This window comes from Eumetopias jubatus, unplaced genomic scaffold (assembly GCF_037043125.1).
Source record: "Eumetopias jubatus isolate StellerSeaLion01/CBP00866 unplaced genomic scaffold, mEumJub1_p1.0 scaffold_13, whole genome shotgun sequence".
Lineage (NCBI taxonomy): Eukaryota > Metazoa > Chordata > Mammalia > Carnivora > Otariidae > Eumetopias > Eumetopias jubatus.
This window is the reverse complement of record NW_028274819.1, coordinates 56,313,665-56,336,799: the sequence shown is the minus strand read 5'-3', so window position 1 is coordinate 56,336,799 and position 23,135 is coordinate 56,313,665. Positions and strand designations below refer to the sequence as shown.

At 45.1% G+C, this 23,135-nt stretch overlaps 1 protein-coding gene across 2 annotated transcripts; it reads right to left on the bottom strand.

Moving 5' to 3' along the window:
* Positions 1-4,674: 4,674 nt before the first annotated feature.
* On the bottom strand, positions 4,675-21,316 carry NEU3 (neuraminidase 3). 2 transcript variants are annotated; one of them, XM_028115938.2, is made up of 3 exons: positions 21,085-21,316; positions 16,300-16,511; positions 4,675-9,856 (listed from the first exon to the last, which is right to left on the bottom strand). In XM_028115938.2, the coding sequence occupies exons 1-3, from the start codon at positions 21,107-21,109 to the stop codon at positions 8,777-8,779; spliced, it is 1,317 nt and encodes a 438-aa protein (XP_027971739.2). In that variant the 5' UTR covers positions 21,110-21,316; the 3' UTR covers positions 4,675-8,776. The 2 variants fall into 2 exon arrangements, with proteins under 2 accessions (XP_027971739.2, XP_027971740.2); XM_028115939.2 differs by having other exon boundaries at positions 16,306-16,511.
* Positions 21,317-23,135: the final 1,819 nt, after the last annotated feature.

Below are 23,135 nucleotides of genomic sequence, written 5' to 3'. Positions count from 1 at the left end.
TCACCAAGAGCGGAAAATAACAGTCTAGACCAGAGATAGGGTCAGATTATTCACTTTCGACCCTCATACTAATAGAATTCAGCCATCTCTAGCTTGGCAACTCTCCAGTCTTAGTTCATGCTCTGTGCTGACCCTCACTCTCCCCTCTGCAGGTATGAAAAGCCCTTCTTCACAGAGCTGAGTCCTCAGCAGCCCAGCTAACCCAGGGCCTCTTTTTACGCTGCTTCCTCAGTACTTGGCTAAGTACAGGAGTCTCGCAAATCTGCTTTACAGATGGAAATTGTCCTGTACCCACAGACCCAGGTCTGTGCCCAAGCTGTGGTGTCACCTTTAAGCTCCATGAGATTTGGCAAGAAATCAGTAGGAATCCCAGGCAATTACCATGCCATGGGAAAGCTACATTTCTGACCCAGCCAAGATGCAGCTCACTGGCAGCCTAGAGACCGAAGTTAGACACCTATTTGGGAAATAAAATGGGCTCCACATGGACATTAGTAATAGCAGGCTATGTTCTTCCTACACCTGGAGCTGGCAAGGGTGTGAGTAAGAGGCAGGTGGGGCAATGGATGGAGAGGGGGAGTATTGAAACATTAGCGCTATTCAAAGAGTAGTCCATGGACCTGCAGCATCAGGCATGACTTGGGGGCCTGTTAGAAATGCAAATTTTCAAGCCCCACCCAGATCTACCAGAGTAGATTCTTGGGGGTGGGGGTGGGGGCAGGAACCTATCTTTTTTAACTTCTCCAGGTGATTCATATGCACACGTAAGTTGAAAAGTACTGTGACCACACTCTGCACACTTGATGGGCTAATATGATTACTACAGGGAAAAATCATAATCAGCAGCAGATCCCATTCTTTGACGACCTACTATGTGCCACGCACTTTTTAATTTTTATCTAAGTTTAAATACACATAGAGTATTTACACTTAACCCTCACAACAACTCTATGAGATACTTTTATTATCCTAGTATTTACAGTTGAAATTATAGTTAAGATACTTGCCCAATCATTTAACTTTTCCGAGGCTCAGTTTCCTTGTCTGCAGGCTGGGGACAATAATGCCTTGTTCCCCTGGTTGTTGTGAGGATTAGAGACGATGTAGGGAGGACCATCGCCAGTGCATGACGGCCTCAGACCTGGCCACTGGGTACAGCTCCAGGGACCCGCCCACAGTGCGGAAAGGCAGAGAAGGGTTGCTATCTCCAACCTGTGGCTCAATCCGAGACCTGCCCAGCGCCTGCTAGCCCTGACCTTCTCACTCAGCACTAAGTCAGCTTCACCTGCCATCCAAGTTCTATGTTTACCCCTCAAGAGAATCCATGCTTTCACCCTGATTCTATTCCTGGTTGATGACAATACAATCTATGTTTAGGATGACTTTGGGTTGTGGGAGGCAGCTCTTCTGAAGTTTGGAGCTACTGGAAAATAATCTCCAGCTAGATCTGGGCTTCTAAGGAGAGAAATTAATGCATTTCTCTTTTTTTAAAAGATTTTTTTTAATGAAAAAAAATTTTTTTTGAGAGAGAGAGAGTGCATGGGCGGGGGGGAGGGGCAGAGGGAGAGGGAGAAGCAGGCTTCCCGCCGAGCAGGGAGCCCAATTCAGGACGCCATCCCAGGACCCTGGGATCATGACCTGAGCCAAACGCAGACGCTTAACCTACTGAGCCACCCAGGCACCCCTAATGCATTTCTCTTGAGTGAAATAAAAGGGGAAGACCTTTGGTCTGAGAGGCCACTTTAGTACAACTGTGAGACCTGTTATTACTACAGGGGTCATCATCACTAGCCTCTTACTGGCAGCCTCTTAATTTTGGAATTAAATTTGGAATTTAATTAAGGAATTGGAATTCCTTTTTTAATAAAGATTTTATTTATTTTATTTGAGAGAGAGAGAGCACATGAAAGCGGGAGGGTCAGAGGGAGAAGCAGACTCCCTGCTGAGCAGGGAGCCTGATGCGGGACTCGATCCCGGGACTCCAGGATCATGACCTGAGCCGAAGGCAGTCGCTTAACCAACTGAGCCACCCAGGCGCCCAAGGAATTGGAATTCCTTAATTCCAAGGAATTAAGAGGCACTGTCTCTGCCTCACATCAACCTGCAGGGTAAGCATCCCTCACAGTTCTGCCTCTTACTTGCAAAATATGACAAAAATATAGGTTTGGCATCGGATCAGACTTCATCACTTACAGGTGTGTGACATTGGATCATATATTGTACCTTTGTTGAGCCTCAACTTCTCCATCTATAAAATGGATTGTTGAAAGAGATAATGTATGTATAACTCAACCCACAGTAGGCACTTTACAAATGCTATTCCTCTTGCATCCTTTCCTGTATGTGCTATGCCTGGCCTTATGGTGGGCACTGAAAACACAGATGACTCAGACCAGGTCCCTTCCTACTTGGGCCTGAGATTTCCCTCTTTTATACCCAGGCTGGGTCATCTCTCATAGGAAGGGAGCAAAAGGTCTGGGGCAAAATCAGAAGGTTGGGCAAAACCATGAAGCCTGCAGTTTGCTAAGGACAGGACAGAGGTGAGGCGAGGTCGCTGTCCAGCCTCGAAGTGCCTCCGTCAGCAGGCCCTGCCTTCTCCTCCTTCCCTCCATCCATCACCTTCATTTTCAGCATTTGATTGTCAAAGGTCGCCAATGCTGATGGATAATGGAGATCAAAGAGTGAATGGTAATTTGTCCTCTATTTGCATGACATTGCACCAGTTCCTAAACCCTCTTGAGGATTCACTAGCTCCTCAGACCCACATAACTCCTGGTCATGGCAGGGCAAGGATTATCCCCCTGCTCTAGCTGAATAAATGGGTTCCCAGAGAGGGCCAATGGCTGGCACGAAGATGCCCATCAGGTCAGTGGCAAGCTCTAGGACAAAGACCCTGGACTCTCGACCCCTCTTAGTTCAGTCCTTCCTCCATTCTATCCCAAGGACTCTTCTGGTGATGTACCCTTTAGGTAATGCTGTTAACTTTAGCAGACTGCATTGAAATTTAATGTGGTTTTGCTTCAGGTAGTGACTCACAGGTTGGGGTACCAAGTAATCAAATTTCCTGTGAGGATGCGTATTCATATTCTTTTGCTGGCAAGCGGTATACACCCAACTCAAACTAGCTTAAGAGATAAATAAAAATAAAAATAAAAAAAACGCTGGGGGGATGGTTATAAGGTCCCATAACAGGGAGAAGCCTGGTAGAGATCATTAGGACTGTTTCTGCCTGGCTCCATTCCTTCAGGCTTCTCCTGCATTCAGGTATTCTCCACCCAAGGAGAAGACAGCTGTCTGTGGTTCCAGGCCTCCAACCTCCCATGTTAATGTTCCCAGTGGAAATGGTACTTGTCTGAAATGGTACTCTTTTCCCTTTGGACCTGCTATTACTAAAGAGCTAGGAAGGTGTGGTGGGGGGAGGGGAGCCTGATGAAGCCACTCAAACTCTGGAGACGTTTAAAAGTTAAAACCCCCCAAAAGGTGTAATAACAATAACTAACAAAGTTAAATCTATGGCATCAGCTCTTCTGTACTCCATTTTGGTATAAGGACATCTTTCAGAGTCATTGGACTTATGTTTTATCTACTATTTATGGTCTTTGAAATTTCAAAAGGATCAGCTATACTAAATTTGTAACTGGTATTTCTGTTGAAGGCAGAATAATCAATAATCAAATTTGTTATTGTTTAATTATTTAAGAGGTTTTCAATGTTTTATTGAATAGGAGTTTAAGAAATTGGGCACCAGGGGCTCCTGGGTGGCTCAGTTGATTGACCTGACCTTCGGCTCAGGTCATGATCTCAGGGTCCTGGGATGGAGCCCCATGTGTTGGGCTCCCTGCTCAGCGGGGAGTCTGTTTCTCCCTCTCCCTCTGCCACTTCCCCTGCTTGTGCTCTCTTGCACTCTCTCTCTCTCAAATAAATAAAATCTTTAAAAAAGAAATTGAGCACTGAAGTTTATGGAGCAGTGCATATTCCTCTCAAGCCCAAAGGTCCCCAGGCAATCCAACAAAACACACAAAAATAAAATAGATCACTGGATTTTTAAAATGATCATATCAATAATTACTATAAAACTATTTTTAGGAGGTAAATTAGCAGTTCTGTACATTGATTCTTTCATCCTTATACGACTCTTAGTGTTATGATGAAAGAGCTGCCCATTTAAAACTTTTCAACAGTCAATTTGTTTTAAGAAAGCAGAGTACAAAGTCATGAGTTTAAAGCTATCACCCCACATCACTGAGGTAAGTATTTGTGGCCTTGCCAGCTACAATTTGGGAACAATCTCAGGGTGTTTTGCAAAAAGAAATAAGACGTGCAGTGACAAGCCCGGGGCTGGTACCAGACGGGGTGATTCTCTGTATCTCAGCCCCCCACTTAACCACTTAATAGCTCGTGTGTAATATGCAATCAAACCAGTAATACCCAATCTTATCAGTCATGGTAATCTCTGCCCGGCTTCCCTCAATAGGCAACTGTATTCCAATGACAATGTGCTGAAGTACAAAGGATTATTATTAATAAAGCTTTCTGAAAGTAAAAGTTCTTATGAAAAGCAAGAAAAGGCCTCAAATCCATTTTTTGAAAGAAGCTGGGTACAAACCAGATATAAGTATTAGGATGATAATCACCTCACAGTTTGACAACAACAACAAAACACACACACAGCAGTTGCCAAAATTAAGCTCTTTATTCATCTCCCTTGTTTCCAAGAGTCCTGGTAGTTTCTATGGTACAGAGGGCACTTCTGGAACTTGGTATCACAGAACCAAGACATGCTCAGAACACACTGAACCACGGTGTCACCCCCGGAGTCCTGGAGGAGGGGCAGTTACACAAACGCCTATCAGGGACAGAGGGGCGATACCACTGAAATGAAAACCCAAACCGAGGCTTGGCTTTGGGCTTGGGCTGTGATCCTGAGACACCCAGGCAGGACTCAGCTGAACCCAGAGAAAAGCTCTTTACCAGGAAGTCCTGTGACTGTCCTGGAAGCAGGCCAGCAGAGAGAAGACTCATTTTGGATGCGTGTTCAGTGGGTTTAGAACGCTATCCAATTCACAGAGGGAGGCAACATGCCCCTCCCTTTGCGGGGTGGGGCTCGCTCTGGCCTTCTCACTTAGCTCCCGAAGGCCAAGGATCTTTGACTCCTTGATTCATTGGGCAGAACCGTACTGCTGTCCAGTTTGTGCTGGGGGCAGAGGACAGTGAGAGGAATCAGGCACAGTCCTTACCTTCAGGGAATTCAGAACACAACAGGAAAAGCCTGTATTTATAAAGAAATCATTGTAATTCGAGGTAAAAGGGATGGAGAGAGGATTCATACAGACTTGGCCCTCAATTCACAGCCTAGCAGAGGCCGTGAAGGCACAAGACGGACAACAATAACACACCACACCCTGTGGTAATGGCTAAAGGGAGGCCCTAACTGGGCACTGTGGAAGCACAGAAAGGGAGGACACGACACCTACAGCCTGATGCAGTGGGGAAAACACACAGCCTACTGAAGAAGACTGAGCAAGCTGAAGCAGAAGTATTGAAGCCTCCTGCCCTGGAGAGGAGGCGGGGCAGCCTTAGGTTGATCTCTGTGGGTCCCTTGGGGTACCCAACAGACAGGGTGCAATGTCTCTCATCTATGCCTACGGTTGCATGATATCCCAAGGATAGGAGGGGAGACTGGTGACCGGGAGAAACAGATCCAAGTAAAGCACCCAAATAACCAGGGCCTGAAGTAAACAGTAGGGGTCTAGGGGTGAGGGCATCAGGAGGTTGGGAACCTGAGCAGGCCCAGCAGGTTGAAAGGATGGGAGGTGGATCTGGATACCTACCAGCAGCAGGAGGCCCCTACCTATGCTTTCTTGCTCTCCCAGTGGTGCACCGTGTGTGCTGGATGGATCCATTCTAAGGGTCTAAAGATGGGGGGGGGGGGGGCGGTTGCATGTAGGAGCAAAGGGACCAGAGCCTCTGTAGGCCTCTCTCCATGCCTCTAGATTAGAGGTCTCCAGTCTGCTTTTCTTCTTTTCTTCACAACTGCCATCACTTGCCCCATCTTTTTCATTCTACCAACCTGAGAGGGCCTGGAATGGGCTCAGTTAGGATACCAGTGTCATGGGATCAGTCCCAGGGCCCTGAAGACCTTGAGGAATTGGCACAAACAAGTCAGGAGTGCCTACAGCTGTCTCTGTTGGTCACCCGGAACATGAACAAGTTAAGCCAGCTTCAGGTGACAGGGCTGGGTAGGAACGTATCTGTAGCCTAAACTGCTGGCCTGTGCGGGCCTCTGGCCCTTCCCACACGTGTCAGGAAACAGCTCCAGCCTGTTATCATTTCTTCTTCACAGCGGCCACCACCTACGCTGCAGCCTCTCCAGCCTAGGTCTCTTACCTGGGCCGTGTTTCTCTCTCTTCCTAAAGGTGCCGGGATTCCTGCCCTGCTGTTCTTTTTCTCCATAGCTGCCATTGCCCACTCTGTTCCTCTCCCTAATCCTCATTCGGCATTACCTCTGTCCCCAAATCCTCTTTGCTTGCTAGTCCTGAACGATGCACACAGCCCCTCTGCCTATTAAGAGTTTCACTGCTAATCACTAAGGAGAAGCAAACATAAAGCAAAGGGGAAGGAGAAAGGGAATGGCAGTTAGGAGAAGGATAAGACATCTTTTGAGGGCTGGTCCTGGACATCTGTGGTTCACACTGGCATGTGACTGAGGGCCCTCCCCCGACTCCCTTCTTGGATGGCCCCAAGGAAGTCTTGCTATTTTCATACTCCTCATCCCTTAGACCTTGTTGGAGAAGAAAGCCATCCCCACTGTTCCTATCTCTTTGGGAGTATGGTGCTTGGGAAAGCTTTGCAGAACAAGAAGCTTCTAGTACTCAGGAGAGGGCTGCCCTTCCCCGGTTCCTCCCTGTACCACCAACTCTGCCGCCCCCTCCACTGCCCACTTGACAGGGGTCTTCTCTGACAGTGGGCTTCATACAAGGCAGCAGAGAGGAGTATGCATTATCTCCCCCAACAACTGAAGGCCCTACATGCCAGACTAAATGCAAACCCCCTCTAGCAGGCAAATGGAGCCACAGATGCCTTTCAACCAGGGAATGGCAATAGAAAGCACCTTACATTATGCACAGGCTCTCAAGAATATTTAGATAAATGTATAAATGAGTGAATGAGTGAGCATAACTGTGTACTGGGTGGATAACTTTGACAAATGGAAGAGAGGTTAAGGGAATTTTAAAAAGTCACTCTAAACCATGGACTTAAGCCTTATGCAGAAGTATGTGAAGTTAATCTCCTACTTTCATCCTGGAGGGCTCTCCCCCATATGACAGGTGCAACTGCAGCCTCCAGCCTCCTGGGCTATATTCTACAACTAAGACTCGCTCTCCGGGCCATTACTCAGCACCAAATTTAGTTATCTGATATAAGTCAAAGGTATTTCTTCTCCTAAAATAGGGAGAAAAACCAAGTCTTTCATGATCAAATTTCTGTTACAATAACAGGCTATGGGGGAAAGATTCTAAAATAAGAGCAACCAATCTAGTATCATCTGAGATACCCAGCACTGGCAAATTTCAGCCCCAAACCCATCAAACAAAGGGGCACCCCTACTTCACAAATAGTGATTGTAGTAGGTACAAAAAAATAGGCCTGATTCAGAGGTCTGGGGTCCAGAGACCTTTCTAATAAGTAAAGCAGTGGCTAGGCCAGAACAATATTCTGAGAAAAAGAGACCTGAGGAAAACCCAGTGGCCTGGCCAAGCCCTGGGACAGCTGACTCCAAGCACAATGAAGATGCAAGTAAGACAATGACATCAGGAGCTACCATAACCCCAACTTAAAGCCCAACATCTACAAACCAGCTGCATTGATTATCTTGAATTTTCTCCCACTTCTAGCCCCATAAACTGTGAGCTCTTTGAGGGCAGAGACCATGGAAAGTTCTAGCCAATGCTTTAACGTCCTAATCCTAGTACAGGAACCATCCTAGTACATGAACTTCAGGGTCATCTTTCACAGGAGTAATGCCCTCAGAAACAATAAGTACCATTATCAGGGGCCACTGGCTTTTTCTTATTTTCTCCCTAGGAAATAAGGGTTCTGGAGCAGGAAGGGAAGATTGAGCAGAGCTGCAAAGCTGGAGAAGGTAGGTGACCTCATGATTCTGCTGTTCTGCCCAATTCCTCTAAGGACAGAGAGCCTGCAGAGTTCTGAGCCTGATTAGAAGGGTGAGGGTGTGTTTGTTATTAAAAACAGAACAAACCATCCAGATCTTCCTTTGTGCCAGGACACCTGTTTGTGGCCTCACACCTGGATGAGTGGTGAGTCACTGGAAAAGATGAGTCCTCTGACTTCCACTTAGAGATCAGAGTCCTATCAAAGACCCATGAAGCCAGGACTTGCTGATCATGGAGCATGTGAGCACTCTGCCTTTCCTAGGAATGGGAAGAAGAAAAATCACAGAGCCAATCCTCTCATTTTACAGATGGAGACGACCTGAGGCCCAGAGAGTTCAGGGGACACATCCAAGATCCCAGAGCAAGCCAGTGGCACCACTAGGACCACATCATGGTTTCCCAACACATAGTTCTTCCCACTGCAGTAACTATAGCACAATTTTCCTTTTGCTCTTTGGAGAAGTGAAAAGAGGTGGAGAGCAGAATATTAAGTTTTTAGATTCTCTGCAGACTTCAATAACCTCTATTAACCTGGCCTCCATCATCCTGTGGTTGCCTTCTGTGGTTTCCTTTCTAAGGAAAATTGGGTTCTAAGCCAATTTTTAGTTTTCAGTTGGCTCAGAGCTCTTACCAGGGCTGCTGCAGTCCTCATTCATGTGGCTCAGGATCTCTCGGTCTGTAAACAGGCGGAAGGCAATCTGCTCACACTCTCGCTTGGTCCCACACTCAAACAAACACCCAAACAAGCCCTCCTTTTCCAAAGCAGCCAAATCAGAGTAGCCACAGGGCCCGCAGTGCAAGATCCAGGGGCGGGACCAGCAGGCAGCACCCAAGGGGGTCTGGTTGAGGTAGATGCCTAAGTTGACCCTCCGCTTCTTACTGGTTGGGTGTGAGTACAAGAGCCAAGATTCAGACAGCATTCCAGCTTCCTGCTCTAGCCTCATTGCGCTGTCCAGCAGAGGGCTCTGCTGAACGGTAGGAGCATCTTTGCCATTAGGGTCCTGGTACACTTGAAGGATCTCCATGGGCCGGAAACTCACCACGCTGCCTTGGCAGCCATGCGGGGGCTCACAGAGCTGAGGGCTCAGGGCTGGCCTCTGAAAGCATTCACCATGGTTAATGCTGAAAGCCTCAGCCCGGGACCTGTTCGGTGTCCGGGCGCTGCAATACAGCACAGGGTCGCCAGCCCTCCCGGTCACTTCTGCCACTTCACACTCCACTGTTGCCATGGGCTTAATGAGCCTGCCATGGTGCCATGTGGCCCCTAGGTCATCACTGTAGATCATCAGGGAATGAGGCTTGGCTTTACATGGTAGCCGGAAGCAAAAGAACCAGTAGGGGATGTAGTAGGCATATGCAGGGATGACCAGCCTCCCCGACTGCAGCTGGATGCCATGACCCGGGCCCACAGCAAATGTGGCCCAACGCTTCACCTCTGCACCAATAACCTCTTCAGTCAGGTCCCTCACCTCGCTCCATGAGCAGCCAGCGTCCCGACTGCAGATGAAGCAGAGGCGGGCCGCGTTCCTGCCTGACATGACCTGTTGACGCTCGGTGACATGGCCCCGCACACAGATGAAGAATAGGTATACGCAGCCACTCTTCTGCTCCCACACAGGACAGGGGTTCATGGTCCGATGCCCAGGTAATGTGGCTTCCAGCAATGGCTTCAGGGGTCCCCACTAGACAAGGGGAAGGGAGAGAGAGCAGGAGTGAGAGACTAATAGGAAGACATGAGGCTCATTGAAAGCATTAGTATTTTTCAGCGCTAAGAAATAACTGGTATTAAAATCTATGGAATCATGAAGTATTCACTAATATTCAATAATTCTCAAATATTACAGGATGATTTATAAAGCTGGGAAGAGGCAATGCTAGATACTGTACATGCTGTCCTCTCTGTCTAGAACACTCCTCCTCACTTTGTCTAGATGCCCAATTCACCCTCCAAACTCAAGTCACCTCCTTTGTAAAGCTTTCTATGAAACTCCCTCCCCCCACCCCCTCCCAAAAGCAATTGGTGGCTTCCTCTTTGTACATACAGAAGAGTTATAGCACTTATTATACTATAATCATAACTTTTTATGTGACTGGCTCCTTTCCTAGATTATGAGTCTTTTGAGGATAGAAATCAAATTATTCTAACTTTGTACCTCCAGTGCCTAGCACATGATAGGAGCAAAATAAATATTTTTTTAAAGAAAGAAAAAAGGAAGAAAGAGGGGGGAAAACAAAAAGAAAATGAAGAAAAGTAAAGAAAGGCGGACAAATATGGAATTTAGGCAAATAAAGGGAAATTTAAAACAAAGATTTTTTCCCCCTTCCTCTACTATCCTGGGGAGGCAATTCATAACACTGCCATTAAAAACTCAAGCATGGAGTCAGAGTTACCTAGTTCAAAGCAGCCCTCATCACTTCCTGTGTGACCTTGGGCAAGTTACTTAAACTTACTTTACCTCAATTTCTTCATCAGTTAAATGGAAAATGTAATAACATGCTCATACAGCAATAACATGCTCACACAGGAGTTGGTAAAAGTCTAAAATGAGATAATGCCTAATCAGACAGATCACAAAGAAAGACCTAATCTCCTTAATATCTTTTAAAAAAACTGTATTAGAAATTGGTAAGAAAACTTCCAGAAACCGAACTGAAATGGACAAAAAGCAAGATCAGGCAACTCAAAGAAAGAGGGAAAAACAATTAAAATATGTTTAACCTCACATATAAAAAAAGAAAAGCAAATTAAAATTAAAATTGATGTGGTACTTTTCATCTAACCAACGGGCAACATCATAAACTTTGACACTATTCTGTTGACAAAAATCTGAAGAAACAGGCACTCTCTTATATGGACCGAAGTGCAAAATGGCTCAACATTAATGTAGGGTATATCAAAATTTCAGACACATTTATCCTTTCCCAGCATGCCCAATTCTGGGAATTTATCCGAAAATATCTCTGCTCATCAAATTAAGTATATACAAGATTACTCACTGTGGTATTGCTTGGAACAACAAAACATCGTGAACCCAAATATTCATCAGTAGGGGACTGGTTAAGTGAACATACAATGCAAGAGATGAAAAAGAAAAAAGGAAGGCCTCTACACATTGAGATAGAAAGATTTCTATAATATATTGTTAAATGAGCAAAGCAAAGTACAGGCAATGTATGTAGTATGCTACTTTTTGCATAAGAAATAAGAAGAAAAATCCAGTAACAGCAAACTAGGTAATCTGAACCAAGCTTTCCACTGAGACTAGAGACGACAGATAAAACATTAAAACAATGTTGAAGATGGAACTTTAAAGAGCTAAATGCATAGAGTAAGGGTGAAACTGACGTAGACTTGCTCTCACGGCCACCACTCTAGAAAACTGGATGGCATTATCTACTGCAGTGCAATGTAAACCTACCCTATGATCCAGTAATGCTCTTTCTAGATAGAAACCCAACAAAAATGCACGCACACAGTAGCGAAAACGCATACAAGAATATTCAGAGCAGCCTGTACACAATTGTTTGGATAAACCTCAAAAATACTTAAGAAGACAAACATTAAGAATAAAGATGGGGCCACCTGGGTGGCTCAGATGGTTAAGCATCTGCCTTCGGCTCAGGTCATGATGCCAGAGTCCTGGGATCGAGTCCCGCATCGGGCTCCCTGCTCCTTGGGAGCCTGCTTCTCCCTCTGCCTCTCTTTCTCTCTGTCTCTCATGAATAAATAAATAAATAAATCTTAAAAAAAAAAAAAAGAATAAAGATGAAAACCAGGCAACACTAGGGGTACCTGGCTGGCTCAGTCGGTAGTGCATGTTGATCTCAGGGTCATGAGTTCAAGCCCCATGTTGGGTGTAGAGTCTACTTAAAAAAAAAAAAAAAAAAACAAGCAAAACTAAACTCTAGAGCTATAAATCAGGATGGCAATTACCTTTAAGATGGGGGATAAGAGAAGTTTCTGAGGTGCTGGTAATATTCTATTTCTTGAGCTAAGTGATGAGTCCACAAGTGTTGGCTTTGTCAATTCACAGGGATGACATTCATGTTTTGTGCAATGAACATTTATGTTATGTTTTATGTTTTCTATTATGTGTTTTATCACTTCATGTTAAAACGTTTTAAAGGGGAGTATTAAGAATATATACTTGTATTTCTTTGTTTCTGTAAGAAGAAGCACTAGAAGGGTACATAAGAAACAATGGTGACAACCTATAGGAAGTAGGGCACTAAGAATGGGATATATACCTTTTTATAGCATTTTAGACCATGTATACCACATGAACGTAATGTAGGCCATGTATACCACATGAACGTAATGTAGGCCATGTATACCACATGAACGTAATGTAGGCCATGTATACCACATGAGCGTAATGTAGGCCATGTATACCACATGAGCGTAATGTAGGCCATGTATACCACATGAACGTAATGTAGGCCATGTATACCACATGAACGTAATGTAGGCCATGTATATCACATGAACGTAATGTAGGCCATGTATACCACATGAACGTAATGTAGGCCATGTATACCACATGAATGTAATGTAGACCATGTATACCACATGAATGAATGAAACAAAACATTTAATTCCTGAATAAATGGGCAAAACATATTAGGCAAAGCTCATTCTCAGAGTCATAAGGACCTAGAACTAATTCCCATCGTATAGGTTTCCCTCTAAGCCTTCTGGATCAAGGCCATTCAGTCTCTCCTTGAACTGGTCAAGGGACAGGGAACTCAATATCTCGGGGGCAGCCCATTCTGTACCAGAGTGCCTGGTGCACTGTAAACACTTCAAACATATGTGCCAAATTCAACTTAGTTATTGGCCAGTCTAGTCAGTGTGAAGTCAGAAGTGCAACCATTCTTACTGGCTAAGAGAAGAAAATGACTTGGGCCAGGTATGTCTAAGATAAAGTTAACACAAAGCTGGAAGAAACAGTAACTGAAACATGAAAGCATTAGAATCTAAATGATCTCAACCAGCTGGAGCAATGGGACATAAACAAGCTGAGGCTTGACAGAGATAGATCAAGTCCTGGATTTGAAAATCTGGATGGAGAAACATGATTAAAGAACAGCAAACAGGGGCACATGGGTGGTTCAGACAGTTAAGTGTCTGCCCTGAGCTCAGGTCATGATTCCAGGGTCCTGGTATTGAGCCCCGTGTCGGGCTCCCTGCTCAATGGAGAGTCTGCTTCTCCCTCTCCCTCTGCCCTGCCCCCACCATGCTTGCTCTCTCTCAAATAAATAAAATCTTTAAAAAAAAATAACAGCAAACACAATGGCCAACAAGCATAACGAAAATATCACTCACTATCACTAATAATTAGGGAAATGAAAATCAAAACCACAACAAGATATCACTGCACATCCACTAGGATGATTACTATCAAAAATAAATAATAAGTGTTGGCAAGGGTAGGGAGAAATTGGCACCCTGTACACTCTTGGTGGGAATATAAGATATTCAAGTCATTGTGGCAAACAGTATGGAGGGTCCTCAAAAAATTAAAAATAGAATTACCACATGACCCAATAATTCCACCTCTAGATATATACCCAAAAGAATTAAAAGCAAGGTCCTGAGGAGATATTTGCATACCCATATTCATAGCAGCACTACTCATAATAGCTAAAAGGTAGACACAAGTGTCTTATCAATGGATGAATAAACAAAATGTGGTATATACACACACAACGGAATATTATTCAGCCTTAAAAAAGGAAATCCTGTCACACGCTACCACACAAATGAACTTTGAGGGCATTACGCTAAGTGAAATAAGCCAATCACTAAAAGGCAAATACTGGATGATTCCACTTATATGGGGTATTTAAAGTATCTAGAAACTTGGGGCGCCTGGGTGGCTCAGTCGGTTAAGCGTCTGCCTTTGGCTCAGGTCATGATCCCAGGGTCCTGGGTTCGAGTCCTGCATCGGGCTCCCTGCTCCGCGGGAAGCCTGCTTCTCCGTCTCCCACTCCCCCTGCTTGTGTTCCCTCTCTCGCTGTGTCTCTCTGTCAAACAAAACAAAACAAAACACAAAAAAACACTTAAAATAACTAACTAAATAAAAATACATAAAGTATCTAGAAACTCATAAAAACAAAGAAGAAAGGTGGTGGCTAGGGGCTGGGGGAGAGGGAACCGAGGAGTTGTCCAAAGGGTATAAAGTAGTGGTCATGTATGATGGAAAAGTTCTAGAGATCTGGTGCGCAACAATGTGCCTCTAGTTAACAATACTGCAATGTACACGTAAAATGGTTAAGATGGAAAATTTTATGTTAGGTATATTTTACTATAATTTAAAAATTTTTATAAAAGCAGTAAATGTGAAAAGGATTCAGAGGTTTGGGCTGACCGTCTACTTAATATTAGTCACCCCGCATTATGCAGCTGCCACAAAAAAGCAGATGCTACTTTACATTAGACTGAGTTAAAGAGATACAAAATGGGATAGCCACCCATTGCTGAGCTGGTCAGTCTATCCTTGGAGCCCGAAATTCAGAGTACCATTCTTTGAAAAAGGGCACGGACATTCCAGATCAAATCCCAAAGGCAGTAATCATAGCTTTCGAGGGACCAGAAAGCAAATCAAGACTGTGGCCTCACAAGCCACTAAAAGAACTGAAGCTGGTGAGCCCCCAAATCAGAACGCTCAGAGGGTATGAACACTGCTTTTAGGTACATCAAAGAGCATTCTCTGGAAAAGGGACTTTATATTATATATAGATTAAATGTCCCAGAAGACCAATAGGTGATTCTAAAGTACAGGTTGTCTCATTCCAAAAACAAAAGTTAACAGTTGCCACAGGATCAAGTTCCTCACTGGAGGAGTTGTGTAAGCAGACCCTTTATGGGAGATGACTAATGTTGAGTTCCTACTACGTAACTGCTATTATTACATTTTACAGATGACGAAACAGACAAGAGTCAAATCCAAGGTCACACTGCCAATAAATGGTCTCCAAAGCCTGACTCCAAAGCCATGTTCTTAACCCCTAAGCTCTTAGTAGCTACCAAGGGAATACAGAAGATCTCTGCACTGGGAAAGAAGTTAGGCTGATGATTCTTCTACCTTCGAGATTCTGCAATCAGGTAAGTCAGAGAATGAAAGTAATAAAATAGAAGGGAGAAGGAGTCAAAATGGACGCATCTGTAAATGCTTGTGACGGCTGGGCACTGAGGTTACGGGACAGTCATGGTCTGGTGAGAAGTGGTGATATTTCTGTGAGTAGAAAACCAGGGCAGGTGAGGGGGATTAGAGTGCCTATTATAAAGACATCTATGTTTGTTTGTTTGTTTACAAAAGACTCTCAAATCCATCGTCTCATTTGATCCTCACTTGAGCTGGCTCTGCAGGAGAAAAGATAAATGGGATCTGAAATAACCCTATCTTCCCGGTCCCAGAGACAGCAAACACTCTCCTCTAAAGATGCAGCGAAGATGTGCCACTTAGAAGTGAGGCCTCCAGCCCCAGCTCTGCTGCTTAGGAGGCGTGTGCCTGAGGCAAATCACTAATCCTCTTTCCTCCTGTACTATGCACCTCACATAAAACACGCAGGAAGGAGAATTGTGGTTATCCTCACCCCCACCATCTGCTAGTTGTGGCCTGGAACAAGCTACCTACCTCCTGGAGGACCAGAATCCCTCACCAGAAAACTGAACCAACAGTGCTTACCTCCCTGGCTGACTTATAAGAACAAAAGAGAACGTGAATGAAAAGCACACGGCGTGTTAGTTGAATCTGAATGAACCACGGAGGCTTCTGGAATCAGAGATGGAGTTTAAAGCCTGCGTCTGTGCTTCATTATAGCTATGTGACCTTGAACGAGTGGCAACATCTCTGAGCCTCAGTTTTCTCATCTGTAAAATGTGACTGACAACCGTTCCTATGTCACAGAGTAGCTGTTGGGGATCCAATGTGTGCCTGGCACACAGTCAGTACTCAGTAAGTGAGAGCCATTGCTTTTACTGGTTTCTTTTTTTTTTTTTTTTCCTTCCTTCCACACAGGGCTTTTCCAGCACGGACAGGAAACGGCACAAACCCTGAAGTAGTCTAAGCAATGTGCAGAGAGACTGAGGCTCAGAGTCAGAACTGGGATGAGGAGTCACCTGTACCGAGTGCCCAGTCCTCAACCCTCGCCTCAGCACCAGGTGGAGAGCATCCTCATCCCTGCTCGTGGAGCGCTTCTCTGCAAAGGCCAGGAAGGTGTGGGTGCGGGGGATGTAGAGCAGGGCTGGGATCCGGTAGGTGACCCCTCTCTTGTCTTCCTGCTGGAACAGAGGGCTGTTGAAGGAGCACGATGTCACTTCTTCCATGACCTCTGCAAGGACAGGAGGCAGCTAAATGTGTGTCCATACCCGAATGCTGCCCCGCGTACAAGTTCCGCTCTATCATCCCATTTCTGGAGACCACACACAGGGAGGCAAAGATTTACTCAAATGTTTATTTTTTTATGCAAAAGGAACATCATGTTCTCAAAAGCACAAAGCAAGCAATAAGCATGCTCACTGAACAAATCTATCCTCCAGACTCTGTGGAAATCCTACATAGCCTCAGCCTGTGTCAAGTATGTCTCTCCAGGGGCGCCTGGGTGGCTCAGTTGTTAAGCGTCTGCCTTCGGCTCAGGTCATGATCCCAGGGTCCTGGGATCGAGCCCCACATCGGGCTCCCTGTTCTGCGGGAAGCCTGCTTCTCCCTCTTCCACTCCCCCTGCTTGTGTTCCCTCTCTCGCTGTGTCTCTGTCAAATAAATAAATAAGTAAATAATATCTTAAAAAAAAAAAAAAGTATGTCTCTCCAGAGAGATTCTGCATGTGCTTCTGCAAGCATCCAGGGGTATCGCCAGCCTGGATGGTTTCTAATGTCACTATCTTTGGAATTCTTAGGTCATTCGGGTAATGTAAATATAAATCCAAATCCATATGAGGAAATGCCTGTGGTTAAGAATTCTGGGGGAAACTTCTTCCCTCTACTACAGCCTAGGATATGAGGCAATCTTCTTTGTCATCTCTCCGGGTCAGTAGTGAGAATTCTTTTTGCCTAGTTCAACCCATCAAAGGGTGTGGACTTTCAAGGGACTTAGCTTCATGCAGGGATCTCAGTTCCAGTGAGGGTCTAACCCATGTGGGCCCACAGTTGCATTCACTGTAACAGCAGGTCTATTAAAGCCCAAACTTCTACGTAAGTGAGATGAGCAAACACCCAGGCAGCTGAGGTCAGGTTAAGGGGCTAACTACTCTGGTTTTCAGTTTACTCTTGGTTTCTAGGCCCCTGGGAACTTCTCTTACTTCCTTGCAATTTCAGCTATAAAGGACTTTTGTTATATTTTATCCACCATGGTATGGGTTAGCTAGCCTGCCATAAATGCTGAAAATGGAAGTCTCCAGGTATGCTTCTCAAAGAAAATCAGGTATTCTACTTCAGAGGCCCAAAAAGGGAATTAAGCCAGACAGAACCAGGCTTAGAATTCTTTTTTTTTTCTTCCCCTCTCACCATCTGTCATCCAATCCTTCTTTTATAAATCACTTGTAAAAAATTGTCAGGCTATAAAAACGAGGCTCAGAAAGCCTTATTCATTTATTTAATAAATATTTCTGGGTGCCCACTCCCAAGTCAGCCCGTAAGGTAGGTGCTGAGGCGACAGAAAGAAATCAGAAGTCCCTGCCTTCAAGAAACCCGCATCCAAGTGAGGGAAACAGACATACATGGACAATTACAATACCATGCAGTAAGTGCCACATTAGGGGTAACCATGAGAGTGTGGAGGAAAACAGAAAAAGAGCATCAGTCCAGATCAGGGCAGCCGAGTGAGCTCCTGTCTCATATCCTACGCTCCGTGCCTTTCTGGTACATTCTCCTTTCAGATAACCAAGAGCTCACTCCCTCAACTCCTTCAGCTCTGTTCAAATGTCATCTAATTGAGGAGGCCTTCACTGACAACTCCCCTGCTCCTCCCTTATCCCCTCTCTCTGCTCCCTTCTCCATGCCACTTATCATCCGGATCCTACTTGTTTAATACATATTACAGAACAGAAGCTCCATAAAGGGCAGGGATAGGTCTGTTCTCTTCACTGCTACATCTTTATACCCAGAACCATGCCTGGTGATTGATAGGCACTTGATGAAAACCTGTTGAATGACTGAATGAGTGGGTGAGCTGGATCCTAAAGGATGGTCAGCCAGTTGGGAGGTGAAAAGGGCAGAGGGAGTGGATGTGAAAAGCCTATAAAGGACAGAAAACAGAGTGAACTGTGGGGACTACTGGTTGTGTGGTAGGACTGCAGGAGAGCGCAAAGGGTGGGACTGAGGGATCAGCAGAGCCCAGGTCCTGGGAGGCTTTGATACCTTATTAAGGTGTTTATCACACAGAGAGGGGGCCACTCAAGAGTTTTTGGCAGAGGACTGGCATGATCAAGTATGCATTTTAGACCAATCTCCCAGGAAGCCTCTGGGTAATAAACTGAAAGAAAAAGCTGCACTGCTTTTGGCTAGAGCCGCCTAGTTTCAATCACGACAAACTTATCCAAGAGCAAATGAATGATTCATTTGGTCACTTGTTTCTGACTTAAAAGAAAGAAGAACCATGGCTCATTATCATGAGGGGACTGGGGGGAGTGGCCTCCAGAGTCCAGAACAAAAGCCTCTCCTCACTCCAATTCTGGGCACTTGGTAGCAGAATTGAAAAGCAAGTGTGAATTGTCTTCTTCACACAGTACTAGAGCACACCTCTCTCTCCTCAATTCAGGCTCTCCTGCCAGGGAGGATCTGGCTTTTTCTAAGTAAACACCTGTCCTAGAGCCAAGCTGGTTTAATGGTTAAGAACACAGGATTTGGACCACACTAGGGACTACATGACCTTGGGCATGTTATTTAACTTTCCTAATGCTTCAGGATCTTCATGTATAAAATTCAGAAGATTGCTGAGAGAATTAAGTTAAAAAGTTAAAGTGGCTGTTATAGAGCCCATTACATAGTATGAGCTCAATATATGGGTTATTATTTTTAGACTTTCAATCACTACACATTCTACAGTTGACCCTTCAACAACACAGGAATTAGGGGCACTGACCACCCCCCCCGGCAGTCATAAATTCATGTATAATTTTTGAGTCCCCCAAAACTTAACTATGAATAGCCTACTGTTGACTGGAAGCCTTACCAATAATATAAAGTCAATTAACACATATTTTGCATGTTATATGTATGATCTACTGTATTCTTATCATAAGGTTAGAGAACAAATGTTAAGAAAATCACAAGTCAGAGAAAATGCATTTATAGTATTGTACTACATTTACTGAAAGAAATGCTTATATAAGTGAAACCGTGTAGTTCAAACCTGTGTTGTTCAAGGGTCAACTGTAGTTTTATTCCTTGAAATCTGTGGGTGATGATGATGATAACAGTGAACAACTCTCTTCTTAAAAGCATTTAAATCCCTCTATGCCTCTGGGAAAGATCATATTTTAAATTCTTAGAAACCCACACTTTAATTATGAGTTACTACCAACACTATTAATCATCAGTCAACATATGATTGATTATTAGTTAACATTATTAGTTAACATGAAAACAGGAATTCTCTGGGTGATAAAACTAGAGCACAGGATAGGCATGGAGTGGGGAGGTGGGACTAGGAAAAAGGAAAGGGAGAGGAAGCAGGGAGAGCACCAAAGCAGAAGCACAGCTTGTCAAATGGGACTTCATTCGAGTCCCAGCTACACTTCTGTGTGACCTTGGGCTAGTCACTTAATCTCTCTAGGTCTTGGACTCCTTGCTTGTAAAATGTGGATAATACCTACCTAAGATGACCAATATGAAGAACCACTCAAAAGTGCTTTATAAACTTTAAAGCACTATATAAGTAAAAGTATTATAGATTTTGATGTCTTCACAATTTCACTTATGGCTTTGCTCTCACTATAACAACTGGAGTCACTATCATTACTTTTTATTATTTATTAATTTTATTAATTATGATTACGCTGATCACGTTGATGACAGTGGTTATGTAACATAGATGATGACTCTGGCACTGAAACCCAAACTATTTCACACAAACCATATACTGGGAACTAAGGATAGAGAAGAATCAGTATCTTCTGAAGAATCAGAGTTCTGCTTTGGAGTTGTTCATTTTAGCCAAGAACTCAAGTTATTAATTGCTGCTCCATATGATCACCTTTCAATCAAGTCCTCCCTGCTCTCTTAGTGGGAGAGAGTATAGTGTGGCCTGGACTTTGGAGTCTGACTTCTCTCTGTACCTCTGTTTCCTCGCTTGTAAAGGGGATAATGCCACCTATTTCTCAGCACTGTAATGAACAATGTCATTCCAAAGATGCCAGTTAATTCAGTGCACCAGGCAGCTTCCAGTGAACCCCAGAAGGAGGCCTCCCATATTTATTTACTCCTAACAACTAATATTTAAACAGCACCCATCCTTTGTCAGGCCTTTGGAGATCCAGTACTCCAAACCCCTCTCACTGTACACATGGGAAAACTCAGGACTACAGAGGGGAATAGCTTATATAAGGCCACTCAATAGGTCGGTAGCAAGCCCGGACCAAGATCCAGGTCCCCTAAGTTCCAGCTGGGGACTCTCTACGACCCCCACACCCCTCTCTAGAAAGAAGGGTTGCCCCAGGCTCAGTTCCCTTTCATCTCTAAAATGGTAACTCTAAGGTTTAGGTTTGGCTTCACTTGAAGGAAAACAAAAATAGACCAGCCAAGAATACTCTCCGGCCACGTCTGAGATCCACGCCTGAGATCGTGGCTCTGACTCAATATTCTCCCCGCGACTGGATTTCCTAAGCCCAGACGGTGCCGCCGAACCTGTCCCCACACTCACAGTGCCCCACTCTGGAGGGATCTCTGCAGTGTCGCAGCCCCGCTCACCTGCGCGGGACCCCCGCTCCTCCATCTCTCCGGGCAGAGCTGGGCGCCGGGCAGCCCTCAGGTCTCGGACATCGAAGCGCGGGAGAATGAGCCAGGCTGGGGAGACGGAGGCAGGAGTGGAGGGGGAGGGAGAGAGAGACTGCAGAGGACTCGGAAGCAAGCCACGAAAACTACAGGGCGACAAAACCCAAAGCGAGACGGGGAGACCGACAGTCCCCGGACGCGCAGACTAGCAGGCCGAGAAACGGAGGCGGGGCACGCGGAAGGCCGCAGCCAACCGGCCGTTGGACTTGCGGTTGGCTGCTCCCCAGACTCAGCCCCGCCCCGTGGGACGGACGCAACCGAGGCCCCGCCCCCTCGTTGCCGAGCCGCGACCGCCCTTGCTGTCTTTCGCCTCTAGCAGCGCCCCAGAAGCGGCACGGGACCTGCCCGTTCCTCTCCGACCACCACCCGCTCCAGGGCAGCCCTGAGTTTGGTTCAGGCCCTGGGCCTACCGCGGTTCCCCTTGGCCGCGCAGCTCCCTGGCTCCGCCCCGCACCCTTCCATTTCCTCCCCCTCCCTCCCTCCCTCCCTTCCTCCCCTCAGTCCCCTAGCCCCAACGCTCTTATCTATTGGGTCGCCTGTCAGTTGATAGGTATCACCGCCTAAAATTTCCCCGGACAGCCTGAGAGCCAAAAAAAAGGTTCCGGCCGTCAAGAGAGGACTCCGCAAAAAGGACGGGAGATCCAGAGCAATGGACTCCCGTCCTTAAAAAAAAAATAAAAATTATATATATAATTTTAAATGGGTCTGCATGATTATATATTGAGTGCGAAAATAATAGTGTTACAAGCCACTGAATAAAAACCCATGAGTTCATATTGATATAATTAAATAAATGGAGGAGAGAGGACAGCTCTTTCTACACTAGAGTTCCAATTAATAAATGCAGACTGTGCACAGACTGAACACAATGTGGTTTATTCTGAACACCTGCTTTTCTTCTGGGAGTCTGGAATTTTGGTACATGCTAGGCAGAGGGTGCCCACATACCAGCCCTCAATAAAACTGTGAGTGCTGAGTCTCTAATGGATTCCTTAGGCAGAAGCATGGTACACATGCTGCATTTTCCCTGCTGGGGGGAAAGTGTGCTTAATGCAACCCCTCAATGAGAGGGAGAAGCATAAGAAATACTACACATGGATTCTTTCAGACTCTGCTGTGTCTTTTTCTCTTACGAGCCAATGTGTCCTTACTACATTGCTGTAATAAATCTTAGCTGTGAGTGCAACTATAATGCTGAGTCCTGTGAGTCCTTCTAGCAGGTCTAGGAACCTAGGGGTAGTCTTGGGACTACTACTACAAATACCATATATAGTTTTAAAACATATAAAACAGTGACATATATTAATGGACAGACATGAAGAAAATGCATAGGAATAATAAATACTAAATTCAGGGTAGTAGTTACTTGTGGGAGTGCAGAGGATACCCAAGGGACTTCGGTTGTATTGGTAATTTATCTTAAGGTGGTTCATTTTATTCTTCTTTAAATCTTATTAAATATTTGTTTTATTTAAAAAGATTTTTAAAATATCTTAGTTTTCAAAGATTGGCTCATACAAAATCCTAGGGTTCTTCACCCAGACTTCTCCAAACTCACAGTCACCAACTCTGTAGGCCAGTTTTAGAAAAATATCTAAAGGTGATCCTGAAGTCCCAGGATCGAGTCCCACATGGGGCTCCCTGCTCAGCAGGGCGTCTGCTTCTCCCTCTGACCCTCCCTCCTCTCATGCTCTCTCTCTCTCTCTCTCAAATAAATAAAACCTTTAAAAAAAAAATATCTAAAGCTAATGCCAAATTTTTCTCAATTCTTCTTTGACTGGTGGTCTCAGTCTTATGCCTGAAACAGTGAGTAGCAATTGCTGTCTCTGGAGGGGAAGAGATTTAAATCCTGACTTCCCACTCCCGAACTCGGTGACCTTGGCAAGTTATTTAACCTCTGTGCCTTAGGTTCCTCATCTGTAAAATGGACACGCTTGGTACTAATCCTCACTCATGGCTCAGATCAA

What these genes read in the sequence shown, in the direction of transcription:
- NEU3 (XM_028115938.2), bottom strand. Translation starts at nt 21,109, where the DNA reads ATGGAGGAGCGGGGGTCCCGCGCAG. An exon ending in GGAGCGGGGGTCCCGCGCAG is followed by an intron (nt 16,512 to 21,084) that starts GTGAGCGGGGCT and finishes CTGTCCTTGCAG; the next exon opens with AGGTCATGGAAGAAGTGACA. An exon ending in GGACTGGGCACTCGGTACAG is followed by an intron (nt 9,857 to 16,299) that starts GTGACTCCTCAT and finishes CCCCTTGTCTAG; the next exon opens with TGGGGACCCCTGAAGCCATT.